This window comes from Lynx canadensis, chromosome A1 (assembly GCF_007474595.2).
Source record: "Lynx canadensis isolate LIC74 chromosome A1, mLynCan4.pri.v2, whole genome shotgun sequence".
Taxonomy (NCBI): domain Eukaryota; kingdom Metazoa; phylum Chordata; class Mammalia; order Carnivora; family Felidae; genus Lynx; species Lynx canadensis.
The window spans coordinates 109617027-109643186 of NC_044303.2; the positions used below are offsets into that span (position 1 = coordinate 109617027).

General features: G+C 36.5%; 1 protein-coding gene across 3 annotated transcripts in view; it reads right to left on the bottom strand.

The window, feature by feature from the left end:
* KIF3A (kinesin family member 3A) overlaps positions 1–26160 on the bottom strand; it is a 48488-nt gene that overhangs the window by 18582 nt on the left and 3746 nt on the right. For all 3 annotated transcript variants that reach the window (XM_030317903.2, XM_030317895.2, XM_030317887.2), the window contains exons 3-8: positions 17048–17192; positions 16824–16908; positions 7702–7807; positions 2980–3119; positions 2384–2581; positions 1903–2077 (exon numbers count right to left, since the gene is read on the bottom strand). In XM_030317903.2, coding sequence (XP_030173763.1) covers positions 1903–2077; positions 2384–2581; positions 2980–3119; positions 7702–7807; positions 16824–16908; positions 17048–17192 — 849 coding nt within the window. The remainder of the gene's footprint in view (positions 1–1902; positions 2078–2383; positions 2582–2979; positions 3120–7701; positions 7808–16823; positions 16909–17047; positions 17193–26160) is intronic.

A 26160-nucleotide genomic window follows, 5' to 3' on the forward strand; every position in this document is an offset into this window, starting at 1 on the left:
TTTTAAAGTGAAGATAAAGGGCATTTTTTTGAGAAAAAACTCAACATCTGAATAAGATCTACAGATTAGTTAATAAGTCTGTATCATTGTAAGTTTCCTGGTTCCAACAAACATAAAAGATGTTAACATTAAGGGAAGCTGTATAATAGCTATATAGAAACTCACTATACTTCCAAATTTTCGATAAGTCTATAAAAAGTGTTTAAAAAATCATTCTTTTAATGTTTTCCCCTACCTTTTTATTATTTGTGACCAACTGTATTAACCATAACACTCTTACCTGGATTATAAAAACAAATGTCATAAGCATCAATGAAATGAAATGAAATGAAATGAAATGAAGTGAAATGAAGTGAAATGAAATGAAATGAAATGAAATGAAATGAAATGAAATGAAATGTTTTAAATATAAAGTCAGCATTACCACATGATCCAACAATTCCACTTCTGGGTATATACCCAAAACAAGTGAAGGCAAGAACTCAAACATGTATCTGTATCCCCACATTCATAGCACGATTATTCACAGTGGTCAAAAGGCAGAAGCAACCCAAGTGCCCATCAACAGATGCAAGGATAAACAAAATGGGGTGTATACAAAGAATGAGTATCATTCAGCCTTTAAAAGGAAGGAAATTCTGACACATGCTATGACATCGATGAACTGTGAGGACTTTATGCTAAGTAAAATAAGCCAGACATAAAAGCACACATATTATATGATTCTACTTATAGGACTTATCTAGAATAGTCAAATTCAGAGATAGAACAGAGGTTACCATGGGTTGAGGCAGAGAGGGGGATGGAGAGTAAATGTTTAATGGGTACAGAGTTTCATTTGGGGATGATTAAAAAGTTTTAGGGATGGACAGTGGTAATGGTTGCAGAACAAGGTTAACATACTTAATGAATAAACGAATAAAAGTAGTTAAAATGGTAAATTTTACGTGATGTGCATTTTGCCACAATTAAAAAAGGTAAAAAAATTAAGGCAGCAAAATAAAGGATGAAATGAACATTAACAAATCTAAGAAATTTAAACCTTTAAAACATACTGACTATAAATACCACCTAGTGGTCATATTTAAAATACCAAATTTCATTACCTAAGAGGCAACTCAATTATACTGCTTTTCCTCAATAATCTTACTCAAATTTATTCAATCAGTACTATCTCCAAACATTTGTGATGTTGGAATTCACATCTGACGTATCCAGTTTCCCCATAAACTGTAAAAAAGCTATTTTAAGCCCTCTGTTTATCTGCTATGCAAAGCACCCCTTATGCCAATCAGCTCTTAGCATGAAGTGGAGAGAGTCATTGAGCACTTAATGACAGCTGGTAAATTTCTTACCCTCATGAACAAGGTCTTCAAACTTTCTAACCTTCTAACACCTTATTAGAAAAGGATTCCTCAAATTCAATCTCATGTTCAAATTTAAGAACGAAAGCATTATTTTCAAAGCCACACAATGAATTTTGACTTAGAGTAAATGTGGTTTACCCATGACTCTCTGATAGCTTTCTTTATTTTGAACAACAGTGACTGATACTCTAGGTCATTTTCACCTAAATACATATATGGTAAAACTCACTCTTATATGGAGACAAAAAAATTCATTATTGAATAAGTGGTCAAATGAAATCTATAAAAGGTCATAGGGATTGAGATGGAGGTTTAAATTAAATCAATTTTTAAAAATTACATACACAAATATTACATAATTAAACTTAATATGAAAATGCTAAAGTATGTATCAAGTTACCTTGTAGAAATATTCCTTAAAATATCAAAGTTAGATGCTCAAAGAATTTAAATAAGTGATTTTTATTAGAATACTTAGTGGTTAAACAATATATTTTTAGCCAATATTAACATTAGTATTTTGAGAAAAAGTTACCTTCTTCAAGCTTTTTTTTCAGTTCTTCTATTTCTTTCTGAAACTGACGAAGCAAAGCATCCTTTGGATCTTCATTGATTCTAGCTTTATTTTTAATATTCTTAGCACGGTTAGCATACCGTAATGTACTAATAGTTTCATCATAATTGTAATCTGCTGGCCCAATATTTGCACACTGTTGAATCAGGAATACAAAACATTTTACCCTTGATGCAGTCAAAATTAATACTACCATTACAAATATATCAAAAAGAATTTCTTAAGCATAGATGGTTCCTCTCTGGCCTTCTGGAACAAGAAAGCAACCACCACACAGATTTCTAAACACCATTATATGGGTTAGCACACATGATGTTCTTCCAAAAGAATCATCACAAAATCAAAAAAAGTGAAATATCAATGGTTTTTAAAAAGTCATGGCAATACATAAACAGGAATCTGAAATTTGCCTGATGCTAACTATTCCACAATTAAGTCTTACCATCATGGTTTTTGAATTTCCTCCTAAGGAATCTTGAAGAAGACGAGTCAATTTAGAGTTGCGATAAGGAACATGAGTGCTTTTTCCATCAACCAAGGCAGAAATTACATTACCAAGGGTGGAAAGGGAAAGATTGATTTTTGTGGCTTCCTTCAGGCGCTGTCCAGTAGCTCCAGTTTTTGCTTGTCTTTCTGAACCCTAGCAACAGACAAAGAAATAAAGCTCAAATAAAAAATACAGACTATGCCTCTGACAGTTTAAAACAGACTTTGATGCTGAAAAATCTGACAGGATATCTGGAATTTGCTTCAAAATAATACGGGAAGGGAAAAAGTGGCTAAAGGCAAAAATGAATCAGGACTGGCCATGAACTGGTAATCGCTGAAGTTGGGTCACGGGTATATGGGAGATCATTCTACTATTCTAACTACTTTTGTATACATTAGAAATATTCTATGATAAATAAGTTAAACACGTACATAAGTAAACAACTTAAAAACTGTATGTAAATTACACATTTTCACTTGAATTTTTATCCATTAATAAAAGGTAAAAAACAACAAAGGTTATTCCTTCAGTAGTATCCTGTTACTTACAGCAAGGTCTACAAGATGGAGCTTCCCCATTCTGACATGCATGTTACCATCAACGCCTTTTTCACTGCATTCTATAGTAATTGTAAAGATGGCATGGGAACGGGAACTGTGTTCATTCATATTAGTTGCGCCAACAGAACCTTGAAGAAAGGAAGGAAGTTCTTAGAAAGTGTAACACCAGGGAGCATCTTTAAAAATAACCAAATATCCAGGGGCCCCGGGGTGGCTCAGTCAGTTAAACGTCTGGCTCTGGAATTCAGCGCGGGTCATGATCTCACGGAGCCTGTTTGGGATTCTTTCTTTCTTTCTTTCTCTCTCTCTCTCTCTCTCTCTCTCTCTCTTCCTCTCTCCCTCTCTCTGCCCGTCCCCTGTTCTCTCTCTCTCTCTCAAAATAAATAAAACATTAAAAAAAAGTAATGCCACAATTAAAATTTTTTTTTAATCTTTAAAAATCTGATCCGACACCACTTTATAACATCCGGTAAGTAGTACTACACATACATGTTTCCACAGAGTATTATTTTACCTTCTGTTTTTTTCCACCTAACATTATCTCCTATATTTCCATGCAAAAACAACTTGCAAATCTTACTAAAACTGATTTTGCTATTCCCTGATACTTGGATTGTTTCCCATTTTAGGTCCTCATAAGGAACAACAATACAAGCATCTTTGAGCAGATACCTCTCTTTCTCTTAAGGACTGTGTCTATGGAATGTATTTTTCAAACTGGCACTAGTGGATCAAAGGGTTGGAAGAGTTTTACAACTATGTGATTTTTAATCTGGGGTGGGAGAAAACATGTAATGTAAAAAACTGGTATTAAATATTTTAGTACCTATTATTTTTCCAACATAAGTACAGCATGGGATTTATGACTGATTTTTATTCCCAGTTATGAAAACAAAGCAATGCAACAGACAAGCTATACTGAATGTTATAATCCCTAAGGAGAAAACTGCTTGCAGCAGTCAAGTTGACTCAATACTCCAACCTACTGAAATATCACATATGGAAATAAAACAAAATTCCACAGCTTTAATTTGTGTCAAAATTTTTATTTTGGATTAAGAAAAAAATTAGGGCGCTTGGTTGGTTCAGTCGGTTAAGCGTGCAACTCTTGGTTTCAGCTCAGGTCATGATCTCACAATTTCATGACTTCAAGCCCCATGTGGGCTCTCAGCTGGCAGTATGGAGCCTGCTTGGAATTCTCTCCTTCTCTCCCTCTTTCTCTGTGCACCGCCCCCCCCCCCCGACCAACTCATGCTGTCTTTGTCTCTCTCAAAATAAATTAACAAACTTTAAAAAAAAAAAAAAAGAAAAAATTAAATATTTATGTTTTTCAAGATGGTAAGGAGAACTTATGCTATAAATATGATTGCATGTGTATAAGCTCACATATGTAAGAATATTTACTACAATATTACTAATAACAGCGAGAGTGAAAACAACACAAAAGTCCATGAATAAAATATTGGGTAAATACGTTATGTAGATAAATCCAGCGAAATACTATATAGCTATTTTTAAAAGGTCTACCATGTGTTGATGTGAAATGATTTCTATAACAACACCCTTAAGTGAATAAATACTACTATTATTTGGCTCCTGAAAAAAGGACAAGCACTCTCTGTAAAACTGCACTTGGGCATTCATGGACTGTATCAGGAAGGGTACGTGGGAAATTAATGGAGGGTGCCACTGGGGCGGGAACTAGGTGAGTGACACCCAAGGGTAAAAGAAAGATTTGTTTTTCAATGTTTACTTTTGTGCCTTTTGAATTTTAGAACATGTGTATGGATGATCTATTCAAAAATAAAAATTTTCAAAGAAAATGATAATTTAAAAAAAATTTTTTTTTAATGTTTTATTTTATTTTTGAGAGAGACAGAGCGTGAGCAAGGGACGGCAGAGAAAGAGGAAGACACAGAATGGGAAGCAGGCACCAGACATTGAGCATGTCTCCACAGAGCCCAACGTGGGGCTCAAACCCACGAACCGTGAGATCATGACCTGAGCCGAAGTCGGACGCTTAACCAGCTGAGCCACCCAGGCGCCCCAAAATGATTATTGTTTAACGGCTGAAAAACACTGGTCTAAAGAAATATTAGCAAATTCACAATAGTGCCCGCAATGCAAATATAATTGACTATCTTAAATTTGCATTTTAGTTGCCAAGCACATCACATATTCATGAAATGAAAGACTTCTTTTTTTAATGTTTTTTAACATTTATTTTTGAGAGACAGAGAGAGACAAAGCATGAGTGGGGGAGGGACGCAGAGAGGGAGAACAGAATCCAAAGCAGGCTCCAGGCTTTAAGCTGTCAGCAAAGAGCCAGACGTGGGGCTCAAACCCACGAACCGTGAGATCATGACCTGAGCTGAAGTCAAACGCTTAACTGACAGAGCCACCCAGGTACCCCTAAAGACTTATTTTCTTAAGTGTAAAATTAACTAGTTCTATACTATGACCTCCTGCACAAAATGGGAACTAATTTTATATTTGTATCAATTTTTCATCTGTTTAGAATAACAGCTTTTACTGTCACATTTCCTTGCTCTGCTACTGTCCTCTGGATAGTTACTTTACTCTATTTCCATATGATAAAATTACTATTTTTATGTTAGAACTTTTCTATTTGGTATTTGTACTAAATGTCTAATTCTTGGATTCAATCTATTAATTAAGAGTATTTTTCTCTCTTCTATCTTACGTCTTAAAATGTCTTTGGCTTCATTTCTCTTTTTTTATTTCTTCTTATTTCTCTTATTTCTCTCATTAGAATTATAGTTTTCCTTGAATCAATCTCACATACCAAATTAATTCTTTTTTTTCTTTTTTTGTTTTGTTTGTTTCTGTTTTTTAAACGTTTATTTTTGAGAGAGAGAGAGAGGGAAAATGTGTGAGCAGGGGAGGGGCAGAAAGAGAGGGAGACAGAGAATCCCAAGTAGGCTCTGCATCATCAGTACAGAGCCCAACGTGGGGCCTGAACTCACAAAATGCAAGATCATGACCGGAGCCAAAATGAAGAGTCAGATGTTTAACCAACTGAGCCACCCAGGTGCCCCAATTCTCAGTTCTTAATGGAAAGTTTTGATCACTACTGTGAATGGACTCTTAAGTCAAAAAAATTTTTTTATAGAATAAGCAATACATGATCATATTCCTGGTATAAAAAAATTTGAAAATACAGACATCTGAAAACATAAAGTAAAGGCTCCATATATCCCTTTTGCCCAAACTTACTTCCCCTTCCCTAAAGGTAACCACTATTAAATGTTCTTTTCTTTTGTATTTAACATACACACAAGTCTACACACACACACACACACACACACACACACACACACAGCCCAAATACAGAGTTGTTTAATAATTTGGCTTTTTTACATACATAAATGAGATGATGCAGTACATACTATTTTGTGATTTGCTTTCTTTTCATTTAATGCTATACCCTGAAAATCTTTCAGGTCTCTACATGTAGATTTACTCTTTCTTTTTTTTATAACTTCATTATGTTCCATAGTATTTCTGTACCATAATCTGTATAGACAATGTTTGACTGATAGCTATTTAGACTACATCAAACTTTTACTATTACAAATAATGTTGCAATAAGGCATTTTGTTTGTTTATGTCTAAAAATATTTTTCTAGAGGTGCCTGGCTGGCTCATTTGGAAGAGCATACAACTCGATCCCAGGTTTGTCAGTTTGAGCCTCACACTGGGTGTAGAGATTACTTAAATATTAAGAAAATATTTTTCTACATATATATCAATATAAGTAAGTAGGTAGATAGATACGTGTTAGAATTAGAAACACTGGGTCAAAAGGCATGCACTCTCTAACGCTTCTTGGCCTTTTGGCTAAGAGCAAGTGTAAAAGGCATGCATTCTAAAAAATGTCAACAGATACCATTACACTACACTTCAGAAAGGCTGTAGCGCATTACACTCCCATCACCAGTGCCCGTTTCGTCAGAGCTTCATGAACCTGGATATCCCTTCGTCGAAAACAATGGGTGAAATATCTCCCACTGCTGTTCTAATACACTGCTGTTTCCCACTGCTGTTTCCTGATTAATTGTCCTGTTGAACATACCTTCATACGCTGGTTGCTGTGTATAGTTCTTCTGTAAGTAACATATTCATATATATCTTTTGCTCATTTTCCTGTTATCATGTGGTCTATTACTTGGTTTATAAGAATACAATTGATTTTTAAATTTTTCTTTAATTTCTTTGAGCTTGCTAGATTTACAGTCTAGTCAAAAAAAAATCTTAAAAAGACGTTTACTTCCTACGTTCTTAATTTTTTACCTCTGATCTCTAATTGCTGCTGGCAGCACCACTAGTACTAGGCCCAAGGCAGCTTGCGTTTCAACAGTGCTGAAGTTTCTTACTCTTTACACAAAACTTCGAATAATTCTTAAAAAGAATTTCATTTAATTTTGGTTTGCTTTTCTCCCCAACAAAAGGGAAGCAGTAAAGAGCTTGGTTAATGATGACTAACAGTCTACACTCAAAGACTATGCCACTTACTAAGTAGTATACAACCTTGGACAAGTTACTTAAACTAAGATTCAGTTTCCTCAATCATAAAATAGGAATTTAGTACCTTCATAGTCCACTGTGAGGATTTTTAAAAATCATTTTTATAAATAAAAGCCTACTCAACACATAAATGTTCAATCACAATTATGCACTACCACTTACGATTTTTGTGGCCTAGAGTCATAATTCTATCCATATCGTCAGCATTATTTACCACATAAGCTGATAAATCTTTGATATAAACTCCCACATCAGGTCTTTCTTTAACCTAAAAAAAAAAAGAAGAAAATGACCATAAGATTTTATACACATATCCGTAATTCTTCCACAGTTAATTATCAAACATCTATTATGTATTGGACACTCTGCTAAACAGTGATGATACAGTGATGGACAAGGTAGTCATAGTCTCTACATTTGTGCAGGTGACAATCCATGGCAAGAACATACAAATGAAAAATAATACACACTATTTAATTTCAATTGGTATATCATGAAGCAAAAAAGTACAGGATAGTATGAGAATGCATTATAGCAAGACTAAGACATATAGTTTCCCCAAGATGATGTTTAAGCTAAAACTTGATAAAATAAGAGGTAGCCAATTCAGGCTGGGGTAGCAAGAAAAGAGTATGTTATGGGATCCTGAAATGGGAAAAAAACTAAGCACTCAAAAAAGTTAAAAATAAATAAATAAATAAAAAGCCAGATCAGCTGGAAAGAGTAGGAAGCCTGGAACAAACAGGCGGGATACCTGGCTACAGAGGTAGGCAGAGATAAGAAGAAGCACAATTATTGGTCTTTAAGTTAACAGCAACTTGAAGCCACTGGAGGATTTCAAACAACGGAGTAAAATAATCAGATCTACAACATCTATGTAAAAACATTACCTTTCTACGAGTAACCTTACGAGAACTTTCATCAAATTTCAAGGACATATTTAGGATAGGTTTACCTAAAATACAGTGTTAGAAAGCTGACACTCACTTTGTAAGGCCCTATTAGTGACCTCCACGAGTCAACAAAATATAGGCATACCTCAGAGCTATTGCGGGTTGGGCTGCAAATGACAATGAAGCTGAAATACTGAAATAAACCAAGTTAAATGAATTTTTTGGTTTCTCAGTATATATAAAATTATATTTATACTATACTGTAATCTATTAAGTGTGCAATAACATTATGTCTAAAAAACAGTGTATACAAATCTTAAATAAGAAATATTGTATGGGGCGCCTGGGTGGCTCAGTTGGTTGAACATTAGTTAGTCCAACTCTCAAGTGAGGTCATGATCTTGAGGTTCCTGGATTCCAGCCCTGCACTGCAGAGCCTGCTTGGGATTTTCTCTCTCTCTCTCTCTCTCTCTCTCTCAAAATGGATAAACAAAAAAAATTTTTTTTAATATCTTATTGCTTAAAATGCTAACCATCATCTAACCTTTCAGCCAGTCATCATCTTTTTGCTGGTAGAGGGTCTTGCCTGACTGATCAGAGTGGTAGTAGCTGAAGGCTAGGGTGGTTGTGGCAATTACCTAAAATAAGACAACAAAGTCTGCTGCAGTGATGGATTCTTCCTTTCAAGAATGATTTCTCCATAGAACATGATGCTGTTTGTTTGATAGCATTCTACCCACAGAACTTCTTTCAAAATTGGAGTTAATCCTCTCAAAGCTTGCCACTGCTTTATCTACAAGTTTATGAAATATTCTAAATCCTTTGTCATTTTAACAATCTTCACAGCATTTTCACCAGGAGTAGATTCCATCTCAAGAAACCACTTTCTTTGTTCAATCCATTAGAATCAACTCCTTATCGGGGCGCCTGGGTAGCTCAGTGGGTTAAGTGTCTGACTTCCGCTCAGGTCATGATCTCACAGTTCATGGGTTCAAGCCCCGCATCAGGTTCTGTGCTGACAGCTCGGAGCCTGGAGCCAGATTTGGATTCTGTGTCTCCCTCTCTCTCTGCCCCTCCCCCACTAGCACTCTGTCCCTCTCTCTCTTTCAAAAACAAATAAACATTTTTAAAAAAAGGAAGCAACTCCTTATCCATTAAAGGTTTATCATGAGACTGCAGCAAGCCAGTCACAGCTTCAGGCTCCATTTCTAATCCTAGTTCTCCTGGTGTTTCCACCACATCTGCACTGACTTCCTCCATTGAAGTCTGGAAACCCTCACAGTCATCCACGAGGGTTGGAATCAACCCCTTCCAAACACCTGTCAATCCTGATATTTTGATCTCTTCCCATGAATCATGGATGTTCTTAATGGCACCTAGAAAGGTGAATCCTTTCTGGAAGATTTTCAATTTACTCTGCCCAGATCCATCAGAGAAATAACTCTCTAGGCAGCTACAGCCTTAGGAAATGTATTTCTTCAATAACAAGAGTTGATGGACAGGCTGCAGAATGGATGTCATGTTAGCAGACACGAAAACAACATTCATTTCATTGTACAACTTCATCGGCACCCTTAGGTGATCAGGAGCATTGTCAACGAGCAGTAATATTTTGAAAGAGATCTTTGTTTCTCAGCATGTCTCAACAGTGGACTTAAAATATTCAGTAAACTGGGGCAACTGGGTAGCTCAGTCACTTGAGCGTCCGACTCTACATTTCAGCTCAGGTCATGATCTTAAAGTTTGTGAGATCAAGCCCTGTGTCAGGCTTTACACAGACAGCACGGAGCCTACTTGGGATTCTCTCTCTCTCTCTCTCTCTCTCTCTCTCTCTCTCTCTCTCTTTCTCTCTCTCTCCCTGCCCCCATCTGCCCCACTCCCACTCATGCTCCCCCTCTCTCAAAATAAATGAACATTTAAAAAAGATATATTCAGTAAACCATGTTGTTGACAGATGTGCTGTTATCCAGGCCTTGTTGTTCCATTTATAGAGGAAAGATAGAGTATATTTAGCATAATTCTTAAGGGCCCTAGGAGTTTTCAGAGTGTTAAATGAGCACTGGCTTCAACTTAAGAGTCATCAGTTGCATTAGCCCCTAACAGGAGAGTCAGGGTGTCCTGTGAAGCTTTGATGCCAGGCACCAACTTCACCTATCTATGAAAGTCCTAGATGGCATCTTCTTCCAATAGAAAGTTGTCATCTACGCTGAAAATCTGTTGTTTACCATAGCCACCTTCATGAATTATCTTACCTAGATCTCCTGGATAACTTGCTACAGCTTCTACATCAGCACCTGCTACTTCAGCTTGCACTGTCATGTTATGGAAACGGCTTCCTTCCTTAAACCTCACAAACCAACTTCTGCTACCTTCAGACTTTTCTTCTACAGCCTCCTCACCTCTCTCAGCCTTCACAGAATTAAAGAAACTTGGGGCTTTTCCCCGGATTAGGCTTTGGCTTAAGAGAATGTTGTGGCTAATATCTTGTATCCAAAACACTAAAACTTTCTCTACATCAGCAATTAGGCTGTTTGCTTTCTTATCATTTGTGTGTTCACCAGTCTAGCACTTTTAATTTCCTTCAGGAACTTTGATTTTACAGACAAAATTTGCTGTTTGGTGCAGGAAGCCTGACTTTCCACCTATCTTGGCTTTCAACAGATTTTCCTCACTAAGCTTAATCATTTCTAGCTTTTGATTTAAAGAGATGTGTGACTCTTCCTTTCACCTCAACACTTAAGAGGCTGCTATACAGTTAATTAGCCTAATTTCAATACTGCTGTGTGTCAGAGAATAGAGGCCACCAGGAGAGGAAGGGAGATGGGGAACAGCCAGCCTGCAGAGTAGTCAGAGCACACGAATTTATTAAGTTTGCTGTTTTATGTGGGCGTAGTTCGTGACACACCAAAACAATTCTAATAGTAACATCAAAAATCACTGATCAGAGATTATCATAACAAATATGATACTAATTAAAAACTTTGGAATATTGTAGTAATTACCAAAATGTGACACAGTGACATGAAATGGGCAAATGCTGTTTGAAAAATGGTGCCAATGGATTGCCCGACACAGGGAGAACCACATTATCTGGAAAGCGCAATAAAGCAAAGCATCATAAAACGAAGTACGCCTGTAAAGTGAAATGGGAGGCTGAGGTCTGTGGCTGCCAGTAGGGAGAACCATTCCACAGGCAGTAAGATCCCAAAGACAAAGATGACAAACAAAATTAAAAAAAAAAATCAACCCCATGGGCACCTGGGCGGCTCAGTCGGTTAAACGTCCAACTGTTGATATCAGCTAAGGTCATGATCTCACGGTGTGTGAGATGGAGCCCCACATCGGGCTCTGCAATGACAGCACTGAGCCTGCTTGGGATCCTCTCTCTTCTCTGCCCCTCCTCCTCGGGCTCTCTCCCTAATTAAATAAAGTTTTAAAAAAAAAATAAAAAACAACCCCAGAGACAAAAATCACAAGGGCAGACACTCCAAATTCTAGGTGTTGATTCGAGATCTACTTGGCGGTTTGGGAGTTTTTTGGTATTTTTTGTAAAAATTTATCAGATATATTTATACATTAGGAAAAATTACTCTTTACCTTGTCATGAGGTATAAATATGCCCTTATTTTATTTAGTAGTAAAGGAGTAATGGTGGTCTCTATAAACCAGGGGTGTCAAGATGCTCTGAGAGCCCTAGAGAGTCCATGGTGGCCCTGAGGGGGCCACTGTAGGAGTTTAGGGGTTCTCAAGCCCAGACAAATTCTAAAGAGAGCTTCACTTTCATGTGTTTTGCACATTGTGCTTCCATACGAGGTCTGGTACGATGAATGTATTTAATTGTTTTAAGTCTTTTAAATGTTTGAAAATTACTGGTCTATATCATTTACAGATGATAAATTTTCCTTCTCAGGAAATCTATGGTAAAGAACACTGTGTATATTTCTATTCCAGCAAACTGGTATCTCTGAGAAATACAAAAATCATGCAGCTGATGTCATGGCAATGTCAAAACTTTTAAGCATTTACTCTCATTTTCTGCAGTCATGTCATTATAGAGCAGAAACACACTTCTAACTTGCTTTAGTCTGCAAAATCTAAGGTCATTTCCAATCACAATGTGACATTAATTTAAAATTCATTTAGTAAGTGCAGTAGATGAACTGATTAGATATGAAGATGAAGAACTGAAATATGACTCTAAATTTATGAAAGTTTTTATTGGGTAATGATATCAAATAATTTTTGTCATAAAAAGAAAGAAATTTAGCTTCTATAACAAATACAGTTTATAACACTCAAACAATCGATCTCAAAGGAGCAGTTACTCCCCAGCCTAGAATATTTTAGAAATTTGTAGATTGAGTTTCTGGTTCATTTGAGAACATGATTGGTATTCATAGGCAGGAGCCATGGATACTAAATATCCTGAAATGAATGGGATGGTCTATCACTGAAGAATTGTCCCGTACAATTTTGATGTCCTAATATATATTCATATGAATGAAAAAAATTATTTATGATTACCTGAGTCTAGACCCAAACTCTATTTTATATATAAAGACAAAGTGCTTTTCCATGGTAATAATAGAGCAATGTACAAAACTGAGGAAAGAACTACTACTTTATTTTGTTCAGAATACCAAGAGGTAGTTACTATTTTAAAAGACCATGCCATTGACAGGAACACCAAGCAAGGTGCTTCTTTGTTTTTGTTTTTTGGAGGGGGAGTTAAAAAAATTTTTTTAAGTTTATTTATTTGAGAGAGAGAGAGAGAGAGAGAGAGAGAAAGGGAGAGAGACAGAAAAAGAGAATCCCAAGCAGCCTTCACACTGTCAGCGCAGAGCCCAATGCGGGGCTCAAACCCATGAACTACACAATCAGGACCTGTTTTTTGGGTTTTTTGTTTTTTTTTTTAAAAGAAGGCTTCTCACCCAGTGGGAGCCCAACGCAGGGCCTGACAAAGGGCCTGAACTCACAACCCTGAAATCAAGATGTGAGCTGAGATTAAGAGTTGGACACTCAACTTAATGAGCCACCCAGGCCCCCCAGTCAAGGTACTCAGATCACCGATACAACATACTTATAACAGTCTGCATTTGTAGCTGTTGCGTTCATGATGTTTACATATGCCTGACTATTTCATTATGTCACTGAGTACGGTCATATCTAAGCATTTATATAATGAAATACTACCATTTTATATTTTCAGTACTTTTATTCTCATTTATATTACAGTTGGGCATTCATCAGATTAATGGATAAAGAAGATGTGGAATTCTGGATTACACCACCATTCACCTACGCGACTATGACTGAGTCAGGAAACCTCTCTAGGTTTCGGTTTTCACATCAACAAAACTGAACTGCTAGGAAGATAAAATGAAATAAAGTGTGTACTACTACCATAGTTTATTGCATTGAATGCCTACTACCACACTGTAAGAACTTAATAGTAGCCACTGTTACTCTACATGTATTCTACGCAATTCTACAACAGTACCTATTGTTGTTCCATATTCAACTACCATATACAACTTATTCTTTAATCATTTTACTAACAATGAAATTCCAATCAAAATTCCAATATTAATATTTTAAAGGCTAATCTTTTTTATGTCTGTCTCATATCTTAAAATATTAAAATGTTAGGCAATATTTACCAATTATTTACCACCTGACCCAGTAGTCGAGCTTCAGGAATTTATCCTCAGATATGCCTGAAGATGTATGAATTCATATATGTACAACACTATTTACTACAGAATTGTTTATAACATATCAGCAACAACCCAAGTGTTCATCAAGAGAGGGCTGGCTGAATACATGATGCCCCCCAAAAACAGTATGCAGCTTTTAAAAAGGACAAAAGTGGGGCGCCTGGGTGGCGCAGTCGGTTAAGCCTCCGACTTCAGCCAGGTCACGATCTCGCGGTCCGTGAGTTCGAGCCCCGCGTCAGGCTCTGGGCTGATGGCTCGGAGCCTGGAGCCTGTTTCCGATTCTGTGTCTCCCTCTCTCTCTGCCCCTCCCCCGTACATGCTCTGTCTCTCTCTGTCCCAAAAATAAAAAACGTTGAAAAAAAAATAAAAATAAAAAAAAAAATAAAAAGGACAAAAGAAAAAAAAGAAGAATGAGGAGGCTTTTCTGTACTGATATGCAAAGATTGTCACAATCCATTGGTTCAGTGAAAAATACAAAATGCAATGAGGGATAAAAATAGGATTTTCAATAAAAAACAGTGAATAGCAATCAGCTAAACTGATCAGTTAACAACCTTATGTACCTATTCACAAATTTTGTGATTCTCTAACATTTATGCATGTAATTTCATATTTCCCTTTTCGGGAATTCATCATGACAACAGTCTTTCATGACAATCTATTATTCCAATGTGTAAAAACTAGAATTTCTTAATCAGAAATTATAGTTTTTCCTTTAGGTAAAAGAAACATTGAAAACTACTATTTTTTATTATGTCTATAATTAATACCATTATTTTTTTTTAATTTTTTTTTTTCAAGGTTTATTTATTTTTTGGGACAGAGAGAGACAGAGCATGAACGGGGGAGGGGCAGAGAGAGAGGGAGACACAGAATCGGAAACAGGCTCCAGGCTCTGAGCCATCAGCCCAGAGCCTGACGCGGGGCTCAAACTCACGGACCGTGAGATCGTGACCTGGCTGAAGTCGGACGCTTAACCGACTGCGCCACCCAGGCGCCCCAATTAATACCATTATTTTTGACACTTAAAAAATTTCATTTTTCCCCCTCCCCTCTTTTTTTTCTTTTTCCTTTTTTTAAGTCACATTAGTGTTGACCTTTTTTTTTTTAGGTTTTTCTTTTTTTTTTAGATTATTTATTTTGAGAGAGACAGAGAGAGACAGACAGAGAGAGAGGGAGACAGAGAATCTCAAACAGTCTCCATGTTCTCAGCACATAGCCGGACAGAGGGCTTGATCTCACAAACTGTGAGATCATGACCTGAGCTGAAATCAAGAGTCGGACATTCAAATCAACTGAGCCACCCAAGTGACCCTTCTTTTTCTTCTTTTTTGACACATTAAAAATTTCTGACTTAGAATAAATTGTAAAGTACTCTTGGCATCCATACCAGAAAATGGAACCTTACATTCACATAAAAATCTGTGTGAAGGGGCACCTGGGTGGCTCAGTCAGTTAAGCATCCAACTCTTGGTTTAGGCTCAGGTCATGATCTCACAGTATGTGGATTTGAACCCCACATCAGGCTCCAGGCTGACAGCGTGGAGCCTGCTTAGGATTCTCTCTCCCTTTCTCTGCTCCTCCCCTGCTCACACACACACTCTCTGTCCTCAAAATAAATAAATCTGTGTACAAAAATCTGTGTAAAAAAAATCTGTGTACAAATGTTCATAGATGCTTTATTCATAACAGCCAGAAACTATAAACTGCCTTGATGTCCTTCAACAGGTGAATGGTTAAACTTTACATATATACACCATACATTACTACTTACCAGGTGAATGGTTAAACTTTACATATATACACCATACATTACAACTCACCATAAAAAGTAATAAACTATCAATACATGCAACAACTTGGATAAACCTCAGACGAGTTATGCCAGGTGAAAAAGGCCCATCACAAAAGTTATATATTGTAAGGCTCTATTTATATAACATTTTTGAAACAACAAAATTTTAGAATTGGAAAGAAGATTAGGGACTGTCATGGGTTAGGGAAGGGGACAGACGAACATAGTCAGGAGAGAGGTGGATGTGGTCATAAAAGGGCAACATGAGGCATCTTTGTGATACAACTGCTTAGTACCTTGACGTGGTAGTGGACAGATCACATAAACATGTGACAAAATAGTACAAAGTACAAATGAGTACAAGAAAAACTGGGCACTTAAGTAAAATCTATAGACTGTAGCAATGTCAATATCATGGTTGTGATACAGTACTAAAGCTCTGTATGTATAAAATATGACTACTGGGGAAAACTGTGTAAAAAGAACTTCTATGTAAAGGGTAATCTCTCCATATTCCTTCTTAACAGCTGCACATAACTCTACACTTACCTGAAGAAGAATTTTAATTAAAAAAAAAAGTGCAGATCAATATACATATAGAGCTACTTACAGAGCAGAAGTAAAATTCTATTTGTTTGTATTTACATAAAGGAACACTGAAGGAATACTGACAGTGGTTATCTTAGGGTGGGGAGAAAATGGAGTAGCAACAACTTTTCAATGCATAAATTTTCACAATATTTAAAATTTTGAATCGGGACCATATAAACAGGTAAAAAAAATAAGTAAACTATTAAAAGTACCTTTTGTACAAAAGGAACTTTAATTTAGTTAACATTTTACTGCTTTGGAAAGCACTTCAATTCCAGTTATCCTTACCTCTAACCTCTGTGTCTGATCCTTGCCCAAAAGGTCACGAACTTCTTCATTATATATTTCCAAGTAAGACACTCGAACCAAAAATCTGTAAATAAAACATCATTTAAAAAAACAGAGAAATACTTACAAGAACAGTTTTAATATGTATTGAGAAGATATGTGCCTATATGCCTTTCTTGTGTTTGTACTTCTCAATAGTAGAAAATAAAAGAATTCTCTTTTACCTTGTATCTCCCTCTGCTTTTGCAATATGACCAAATATGTGAGCAAATGAATTTGGAATGATTCCTCTAAGTTCAGGAACAGCTCGAACGCCTTCCATGGTAAAAGTTTTGCCTGTTCCAGTTTGTCCATATGCAAAAATAGTCCCTGAAAATGATGAAGAGATTCAATCACTTTTAGAGTCCAATGCTACAGGATAACAGCTCTTAAAAATAATTCCTTTGACACTGTGATGCAATTTCTTCCTTGGATTTAAAATTTACTCAAGTACAAATTTCACTTCTATTATCAACAATTATAACATGTACTCTGTGCCAGGTAAGCCAAGCACTGTTAAAGCCCTAAAATCAATGATATATTCCTAATTATTAATAAAAAGTATCCCAAACCGTAAATGTAAAGTCTTACACCATGGCTAAGCATAAGAAATTCATTATAATGTGTATGCTAATTACTTAGTGTAAACATTACGTTGGAGAAGGTAGTACAATTGCAGGAGCAAAAGAAGACAAGTTCTAGAATGGAAAGACCTCAGTGTGACCTATCTGCCAGTGGTGAGCCATATGACCTGACACAAGAATCTACCCAGAGACTGTCTCCTCAGTGGTAAAACAAGGATAAGAATAAGTACCCGACATTAATAGTAAGAACCAAATGAAACAATTTAATCCAAGCGACCATCATGATGCCGGGTAGAGTAAAAGTAAATGGTATTTTCTTTCTTCTTTATCCTAAAATAAATTCATTACTTAAAAAATACGTATTTTTGAAGTAAAAGCAGTAAGGAATAGGGGAGTCAAAAAAGGTGACAATACAATCATTACAGGTAATTACAGATAGAATTTAAACTTTCTAAACACCTAAATTCATTCATTCAACAACTACTCACCACACACCTGAGTATGGTATTGTGCTAGGCAGCAGCGGACACAGTGACAAACAAGACAAACATAGTCCTTAATCTTACAGTGTGTGTAATCTTGGAAAGGAGGTATTGGTCAAATATTTATAGGAGGATGAGTCCTGGGACTGAGAAACAGAATTCTAGATGACAATAAAGGGACATAGTGTAGGCAGGAGAACTGATGCAAGAGGAAATGCGGGGGTGGGGGGGGATCAGGAAAGGCATTCCAGAAAAGCTAAAATTTAAGATGCAATCTGAAATATGAGTAAGAGATAGTAACAGAGTGGACAGCAAGAGGCAAGAGAGAAAAAAGAGAGGTTTTGAGGAAATGAAATGAGATCAGAATGAAGGAAACAGAGATGGAAAATGAAGATGGATGTAGACAGAGCTAAAGACACCAGCAGGAGCCTAATCACACAGGGCCACGAAGACCATACTAAGGTTTTAAGAAGGTATCATAAAAGCAAAGCGAAGCCAAAGAATGATTCTGCAGTTAGGAGTGAATCAGAATCGCTACAGCTATACTGTGTACATAGAATTGGAAGAAAGCAAAGGGAGATTTGTGAAGAAATCAGTCAAAGAGCTGGAGCTGACAACAGAAGGGAGTGAGAAAGGTGGAAGGATTTCAGAGACATGTAACAGAATCAACAGCACCTGGAAATAACTAGCCAGGGGAGGAATCCAGGACGACTTTCAAATTTCCGGCTTGAACAAAGGGATGTATGGCTATGCTGTATACTGCTGTATACTGAGATGGTGAACAGCACTAGAAAAAATGACAGTTTGAAAAGAAAGACCATGAATTCAGTGCAGGGCACACTGAGCTTTAAGTGCCCGTGACACAACCAAATAAATACATGCATCAAGCAGGCAGGTGGAGGGATGAAATGTATTTGCTCAGTGAAGCCCTACGAGTGCATGTGATTTCCACGGGAGACAGCTCAGTTTAAGAACACAGCACAGGAAGTGACAGCCCAAATGACAAAGGCTTTTCAACTATCACTCTATGCAGTTAACCTCTTATGTCATCATCATTTCTAGACTTTCTGTGACAATAAGCACAATAATTAATCACAACAGAAGCCATTTTTTACACATGGGAATAAAAAAGTCTTAATTTTTTTCTAACTCACTGAATATGGCAAACTCTGCCATAAAAAAATGCATTATTGCATTCAAAAGAGCTAAAAATATTATGAACTCACAGACTGCACTTTATAACTGACACAACAGCTATCATTTACAGATCATCTGCTATGAGCTAGGCATGTACTTTACATGCATCCTTACTGAATTTTCACCCCAATCCTAAAAGCTGGGCACTATTTCTATTTCCATGCTTTAGTTGAGGAATCGAAGGCTTACAGAGGTTGGATTACTTGTTCAATGTCATAGTTAAGTGGTAGAAAGAAGGTCTGCACACAGTCCATTTGGGTCCAGAGCTCATACTTTTAAAAAGTATGTAACGGCCAGAAATTTTTTGAATTCAAAATTAATTCCTAATGCAACTTCTATGAATGCATTACATACATGAAGATTACTAATTTAAAAAGGTTATTAATCTCTAATTTTAGAGCTGAGAAAGAAGGATCAGGAATGCCTGAAAACAAAAGAATCTCATCTCATTTTCAGAGAGGAAATTCCAAATTCCTAGTTTTTTACATCCAGTTTAACAAATCTAATGCCAGAATTTCCTTCATATGAACTTCTCTTAAAACTCTACTTTTTAAAAACTAAAAACGACCTGAAATCTTACCACATCTCCCTATTTCCTAACTACATCTTTAAAATGGTGGAAGGCCTACAAAAAATCTGCACGTGGATTTTTATTTCAGGGCATAATTCTAACTGCCAAAACTTGGATGCAACCAAGATGTCCCTCAGTAGGTAGGTGAATAAATAAACTGTGGTACAGCCAAATAATACAGTATTATCCATTATCAGCATAAATAAAGATATAAGCTATCAAGCCATGAAAAGACACGGGGAAAACTTCAGGGCCTATTAACTAAGTGGAAGAAGCCAAACTGAAAGTTTACATACTATATGATATTCTAGAAAAGGTGAAACTATGGAGACAGTAAAAGCATTAGTGGTTGCCAGGCTTAGTAGGGGAAGGAAAGATAAACAAGCAGTGCACAGAATGAAACTATTATTTATGATATTACAACAGTAGACACATGTCATTATATTTTTTGTCAAAGCCCACAGAATGTACAAGAGTGAACCCTAATGTGAACTATGGACTTTGGATGATAATGACATGTCAGTGTATGTTCATCAGTTGTAACAAATATACCACTGTAGTGGAGGATGTTGAGAGTGGGGAACTTTGTATACGTTTGGGGACAAAGGATATATGGGAAATCTCTGTGCTTTTTTCTTTCTTTTTTTAATATTTTTTAATGTTTGCTTATTTTTGAGAGAGAGACAGAGTACAGGTGGGGTAGGGGCAAAGAGAGAAGGAGACACAGAATCTGAAGCAGACTCCAGGCTTTGAGCTGTCAGCACAGAGCCTGACGCGGGACTCAAACTCACGAACTGCAAGATCATGACCTGAGCTGAAGTCGGACACTCAACCGACTGAGCCACCCAGGCGCCCCTCTCTGTACTTTTTTCAATTTTGCTTTAAACTAAAACTGTTCTAAAAAATGAAGTTCACTAACTTTTTTAAAAAGTTTTAAATGGTAGAAGGATTATGTATTTGTCTTTCCACATTTGAATAATACATTTAAATAATGTAACATTCTATGTTACAGCAGTCCTGATTTTGGTCCTTTTTCCAAATGTTTTTCTATGTTACTATCAACAATTTTCAGCATAATAGGTGCAAAATAGGTGAAAAGTCCCTTGACATTTACATACTAATTCATACAACATTTTTTAAAATACACAGTTCTATTATTTCAAAATTAAACTTGTGACACTTCAGCTTCCAACAAAGATAGAGTAACAAGGACCAGATTCACCCTCCTGACTGAAACAAATACGAAACAACAGTTTTCAAGACCATGGACTCCAGTCAACAAAAGGCCGTGACCCCTGAAAATTGGCAAACAGGTGAGGTGGGCCCTATGACATCCCAGCTTCCTGGCTTGTGAGATAATCAGAGCCACGGACCAGGATGGGGAACCCAAGGAGTGCTGGGTGGATTCCCTGAGTCAAGAAGGAGCCACAGTCCAGAGAGCCCAACGCAGCTATATGCTGTAGGGCACAGCAGTAGAGAGGACAACAGTGCACACAAAACTCCAGATTCCAGACATCTACAGATGGTCTTCCTCAAATACTCAGCTGAGTACTAAGCATCTCAAGAGTGTGAGGAAACTATCTAAATGGGGGGGGGGGGGAGGGGGGCGGGAATCATTTGGAAGGAAGAGTCCCCGGCACTCAAACAGGCCAGAAACAGTATCTATTTATACCAGTCAGACTGGAAAACCTCATGATTCACAGGACATTAGGTACAAAAAGGTCTTGCCTCATTCTTAGGGAAATAACCTCAGACTGAACACTGTTCCACTCCTAACTAAAGATCTTAAAAGATCTAAAAGAATCAAACCATTTTCAAGTAACTGCAACTCAGAACAAAGTTCATCAATATTGATAGAAATAAAAAAATTCAAGAGCCAAGGTGAAACTCACAGTGTCCTGGCACCCAATCAAAATTTGCCAAACTTGCAAAAAAGATATGACTCTTAATGAAAAAATCCATCAATCAGTCAAAACCAATTCAGAATGGACACAAATGTTAGAATTAGCAGATAGGGACATTAAAACAGTTATAAAAACTATATTCTACATGTTAAAAAGTAGGTGGAAACTTTGGATGGATATTTGAAAGAACTTGGACAGAAGATACAACAAAGACCCAAATCAAACTTCTAAAAATAAAAATTACATGTGGGATGAAAAATACAATAGATAAGGTAAATGGCAGATTCAACACTGCAGAATAGAAGATCAGTCAACTTGAATATACATCAGTAGAAACAGTAAAAAATGTAACAGAGGAAAAAAACAGAAAAAAGAAAAACAGCATCAATGAGCTGTGGGACAATTTCAAGCAGCCTGATATACATGTTACTGCAGACCCCCAAAAAAAGGGTGGGGACAGGAAAAATATTTGAAGAGACAATGCCTGAAATTTTTCCAAATCTGATGAAAACTACAAACTCACAGATCCAAAAAGCTTAATGAATAGTAAGCACAGAAACATAAAGAAAAAAACGTGGCACATCATAATCAAATTGCTCAAAACCAGTGACAGAGAAGATCTTAAAAGCACCCAAAGAAAGATATGTCATGTAAAGAAGAACCAAGGTAAGAAGAAAAGCAGAATTCCAGGAGGAAAAAATGCAAATGAGAAGACAGGAGAGGTATATTCTTCAAGTATTAAAAAAAGCTATCAACCTAGAATCCCATACCTAGTGAAAATTTCTTTCAAAAACAAAGGCAAAATAAATACTTTTTAGACTACAAAATCTGAAAGAATTCATCACCAGTAGACTTGCACTTGAGAAATATTTAAGGAAGTTTTTCAAACCAGAAGGAATGTTACTAGATGGAAATATAGATCTACATAAAGGAATAAAGAGTACCAAAAATGTTAACTACATAAGTAGTTATAAGTAATATATGTTTTTTCCTATTATTTAAATCTCTTTAAAAGATAACTGATGGTTTAAACAAAAATATTAACAATGTGGTTTGGAGTGCATAACATGTAGAAGTAAACAACAGCACAATACTGAGGAGACAACCACTGGAAGTACAGCACTACAAAATTTTTTTAAGTAGCATAGTATCACCTGAAGGTAAAGTGGGATACATTAAAGATTTATACTATAAACTTTAATGCAACCACTAAAATAAAACAAAGATGTATTGCTATATATGCCAACAGAGAAGAATGGAATAATAAAAATAATACAAAAGAAGGCATAAAAAGAGGAAAAGAGTACAAAGAGAAAACAAAAAGCAAGACATAAATTGTCTCAATACCCGCAGTGAAGAAGCAGAGTTAGCAAGACTGAGTTTAAAAAAAAAACACACACACACACTCAAAATACTACCAACTATACAGTGCTGTGCCAAAAAGAGCTAACAACAGATCTGGGACTGCTATTCTTTGAGAGGCCTGCTTTCAAAGGTGGCTTTTGACTAGCACCTGGGAATTTGGATTTAAGAAGGGTTCTCATCACTCCCTAACTGGTAAGAGTAGCTCACTATGCCTAACTTGTTTATATAAACAAGGTGGTTTGTGCTAAACACCTGCTTTCCTTCTCCTGAGAGCCTGGGATCTTGGCAAGTGTTAGGCTGAGGGTGCCCATATGAGCAGGCTCCAATAAAAAGTTTGGACACTGTGTCTCTTACAGAGCTTCTCTGACAAACAACATTTAACAAGTACTATCATAGTCAATGGTAGAACAATTAAGCACATCTTGTGTGCCTACTAGTAGGAGAGGACTCTTGGAAGTCTGTACCTGGTTTCCTCCACACTTCACCCCAGGCACCTTTTCCCTTTGCTGTTTTTTGTTTTCTTTCTTCCTTTTTTCATTTCTTTTCTTTCTTCCTTCCTTTCCTTCTTTCTTTTGGCTATGCATGTGTGTCTTTTTTGCTCTAATAAGCCAAAGCTGTAAGTACAACTATAGACTGACTCCCTTGACTTCTCCTAGCAATCTGCAAATGTGGTAATCTTAGTGACTTCCAGTATAGCTACCTACTAGAAATGCACTTTCAATATAAAAACACAAGTAGGTTCAAAGTAGAAGGATGAAAGAAGATATACTATGTTAACATAGCATCAAAAGAAAATTAGAATGTCTATATCAATATCAGACAAAGTAGGTTTCAGAGTAAGGAATATTACCAGGGATAAAGAGAGTAATTTCATCATGAAAAAGAGATTAACTCACCACAAGGATTTAAAACGCCTAAGCATTTATGCACCTACTCAGAGGGTTTCAAAATTCATTAAGTAAAAAGTGATAGAACTGAAAGGAAAAAGCAAATACAAAAACGAAGTCAGAGAATTCGAAACCCCTCTCTCAGTAATTGACACACCAAGTAGAAAATAATTAAGTATAAAGAAAATCTGAACGACACTATTGAACAAATTGATGTAATGAAATGAACATTTATAGAACACTCCACCCAACAAAAGCAAAATACACATTCTTTTCAAGAATATACAAACATTTAGGGGAGCCTGGGTGGCTCAGTCGGTTGGGTGTCCGACTTCAGCTCAGGTCATGATCTCACGGTTCATAGGTTTGAGCCCTGCGTCAGGCTCTGTGCTGACAGCTCAGAGCCTGGAGCCTGCTTCTGATTCTGTCTCCCTCTCTCTAGCCCTCCCCCACTCACACTCTGTCTCACTCTCTCTCTCTCTCAAAAAATAAACAAACATTAAAAAAAATTTTTTTTAAAGAATATACAAACATTTAATAATAAACTTCATTCTAGATTATACAACACATCTCTAATTTCAAAAGATTCAAGTTTTACATAGTATTTCTCTGACTAAAATGGAATTAAACTAGACATCAGTAACAGATCTCTGGAAAATCCCAAAATATCTGGAAATGAACACTTTTTTATTTTTTTAAAGTATTTTTTTAATACTTATTTATTTTTGAGAGAGAGAGCACACGCAACATAGCACGAGCAGGGTACAGGAAGAGAAAGAGGGAGACACAGGATTTGAAGAAGGCTCCAGGCTCCGAGCTGACAGCACAGAGGCCCACACGGGGCTTGAATCCACTAACTGTGAGATCATGACCTGAGCCAAAGTCAGACACTTAACTGACTGAGCCACCCAGGCACCCCTTAACACATTTCTAAATAACCCAAGGATCAAAGAAGAAATCAAAAGGGAAGGAAGAAAGTTCTTGCACTGCATGAAAATGAAAACACAGTGTGTCAAAATCCATACAATGCTACTAACGCAGTAGTTAGGGGTTAATTCATAGCATTAAACCTCTATATTAGAAAGGAATATAGGTCTCAAAACAATGACCTCAGCTTCCACCATAACAAAGAAAAAGAGGAATAAAGTAGGAGGGAAAAACAAAGATCAAAGCAGAAATTCACAAAATAGAAAATGTAAAAAATAATAAAGGAAAATTATTAAAACCAAAAGCCAGTTTTTTGACAAAATCAGTAAAATTGTTAAACCTCCTGCCAGACTAATCACAAGAAAAAGAGAAGACACAAATTACGACCTATCATGTATCACGTACCAGTATCTTACTGAAAAAGATCACACCACATTCTAACATAAGAATGATAGAGGACTGACATAAACAACTTGTTGCCAATAAATTCGACAACTTCCATGAAAGATAAACTACCGGAGCTTACTAAAAGAAAAATAGGTAACTTGAACATCGCTATATTATTAAAGAAATTGAATCTTTAGTTAAAAACCTTCCCACAGGGTTCCCTGGTGGCTCAGTCAGTTAAGCATCTGACTCTTGATTTCAGCTCAGGTCATGATCTCACGATTCACAAGATCCAGCCCTGCACTGATGGTGTGGAGCCTGCTTGGGATTCCCTCTCTCCCTCTCTCTCTGCTCCCCCACCTCAAAAATAAACAAACATTTAGAAAATAAGTATATGAATAGCTGCTCAACATTATTAGTTACAGAGAAATACAAGTTAAAACAATGAAATACCACCACAGAGCTTCTACAACAGCTATAATTAAAAAGACTGATAATCTAAATGTTGGTGAGAATGTGAGGAAACTAGAACCCTCATACCATGCTCATGAGGAAAACAAATTAATAGTCACCACTCTCAAAAACAGTTTGGCAATTTCTTCAAAAACAAATATACCTTAACCATATGACCCAGAAATTCCACTTCTAGGTATCTACCCAAGAGAAATTTTAAAATTTAGTTGCATAAAGACTTATAAAAGAATGTTCACAGCAGGACTATTTATAATAGGCAAAAAACTGGAACAATCCAAATTTCCATCAAAGATCACTAAAGGAGGTATATTCATAAAATGGAATTCAGCATTAAAAAGGAACAAAGAACTGATATACACAACAACATGGGTGACCCTCAACAACATTATACAAGTGAAAGAAAACAGATAATAAAGATGAGATAGAGTATGCTTTGGTTTACATGGAATTTCAAGGAAAGACAGAACTATAGACAAAAGCAGGTCAACGGCAGCCTGGAGATGGGAATGCAAAGGCACAT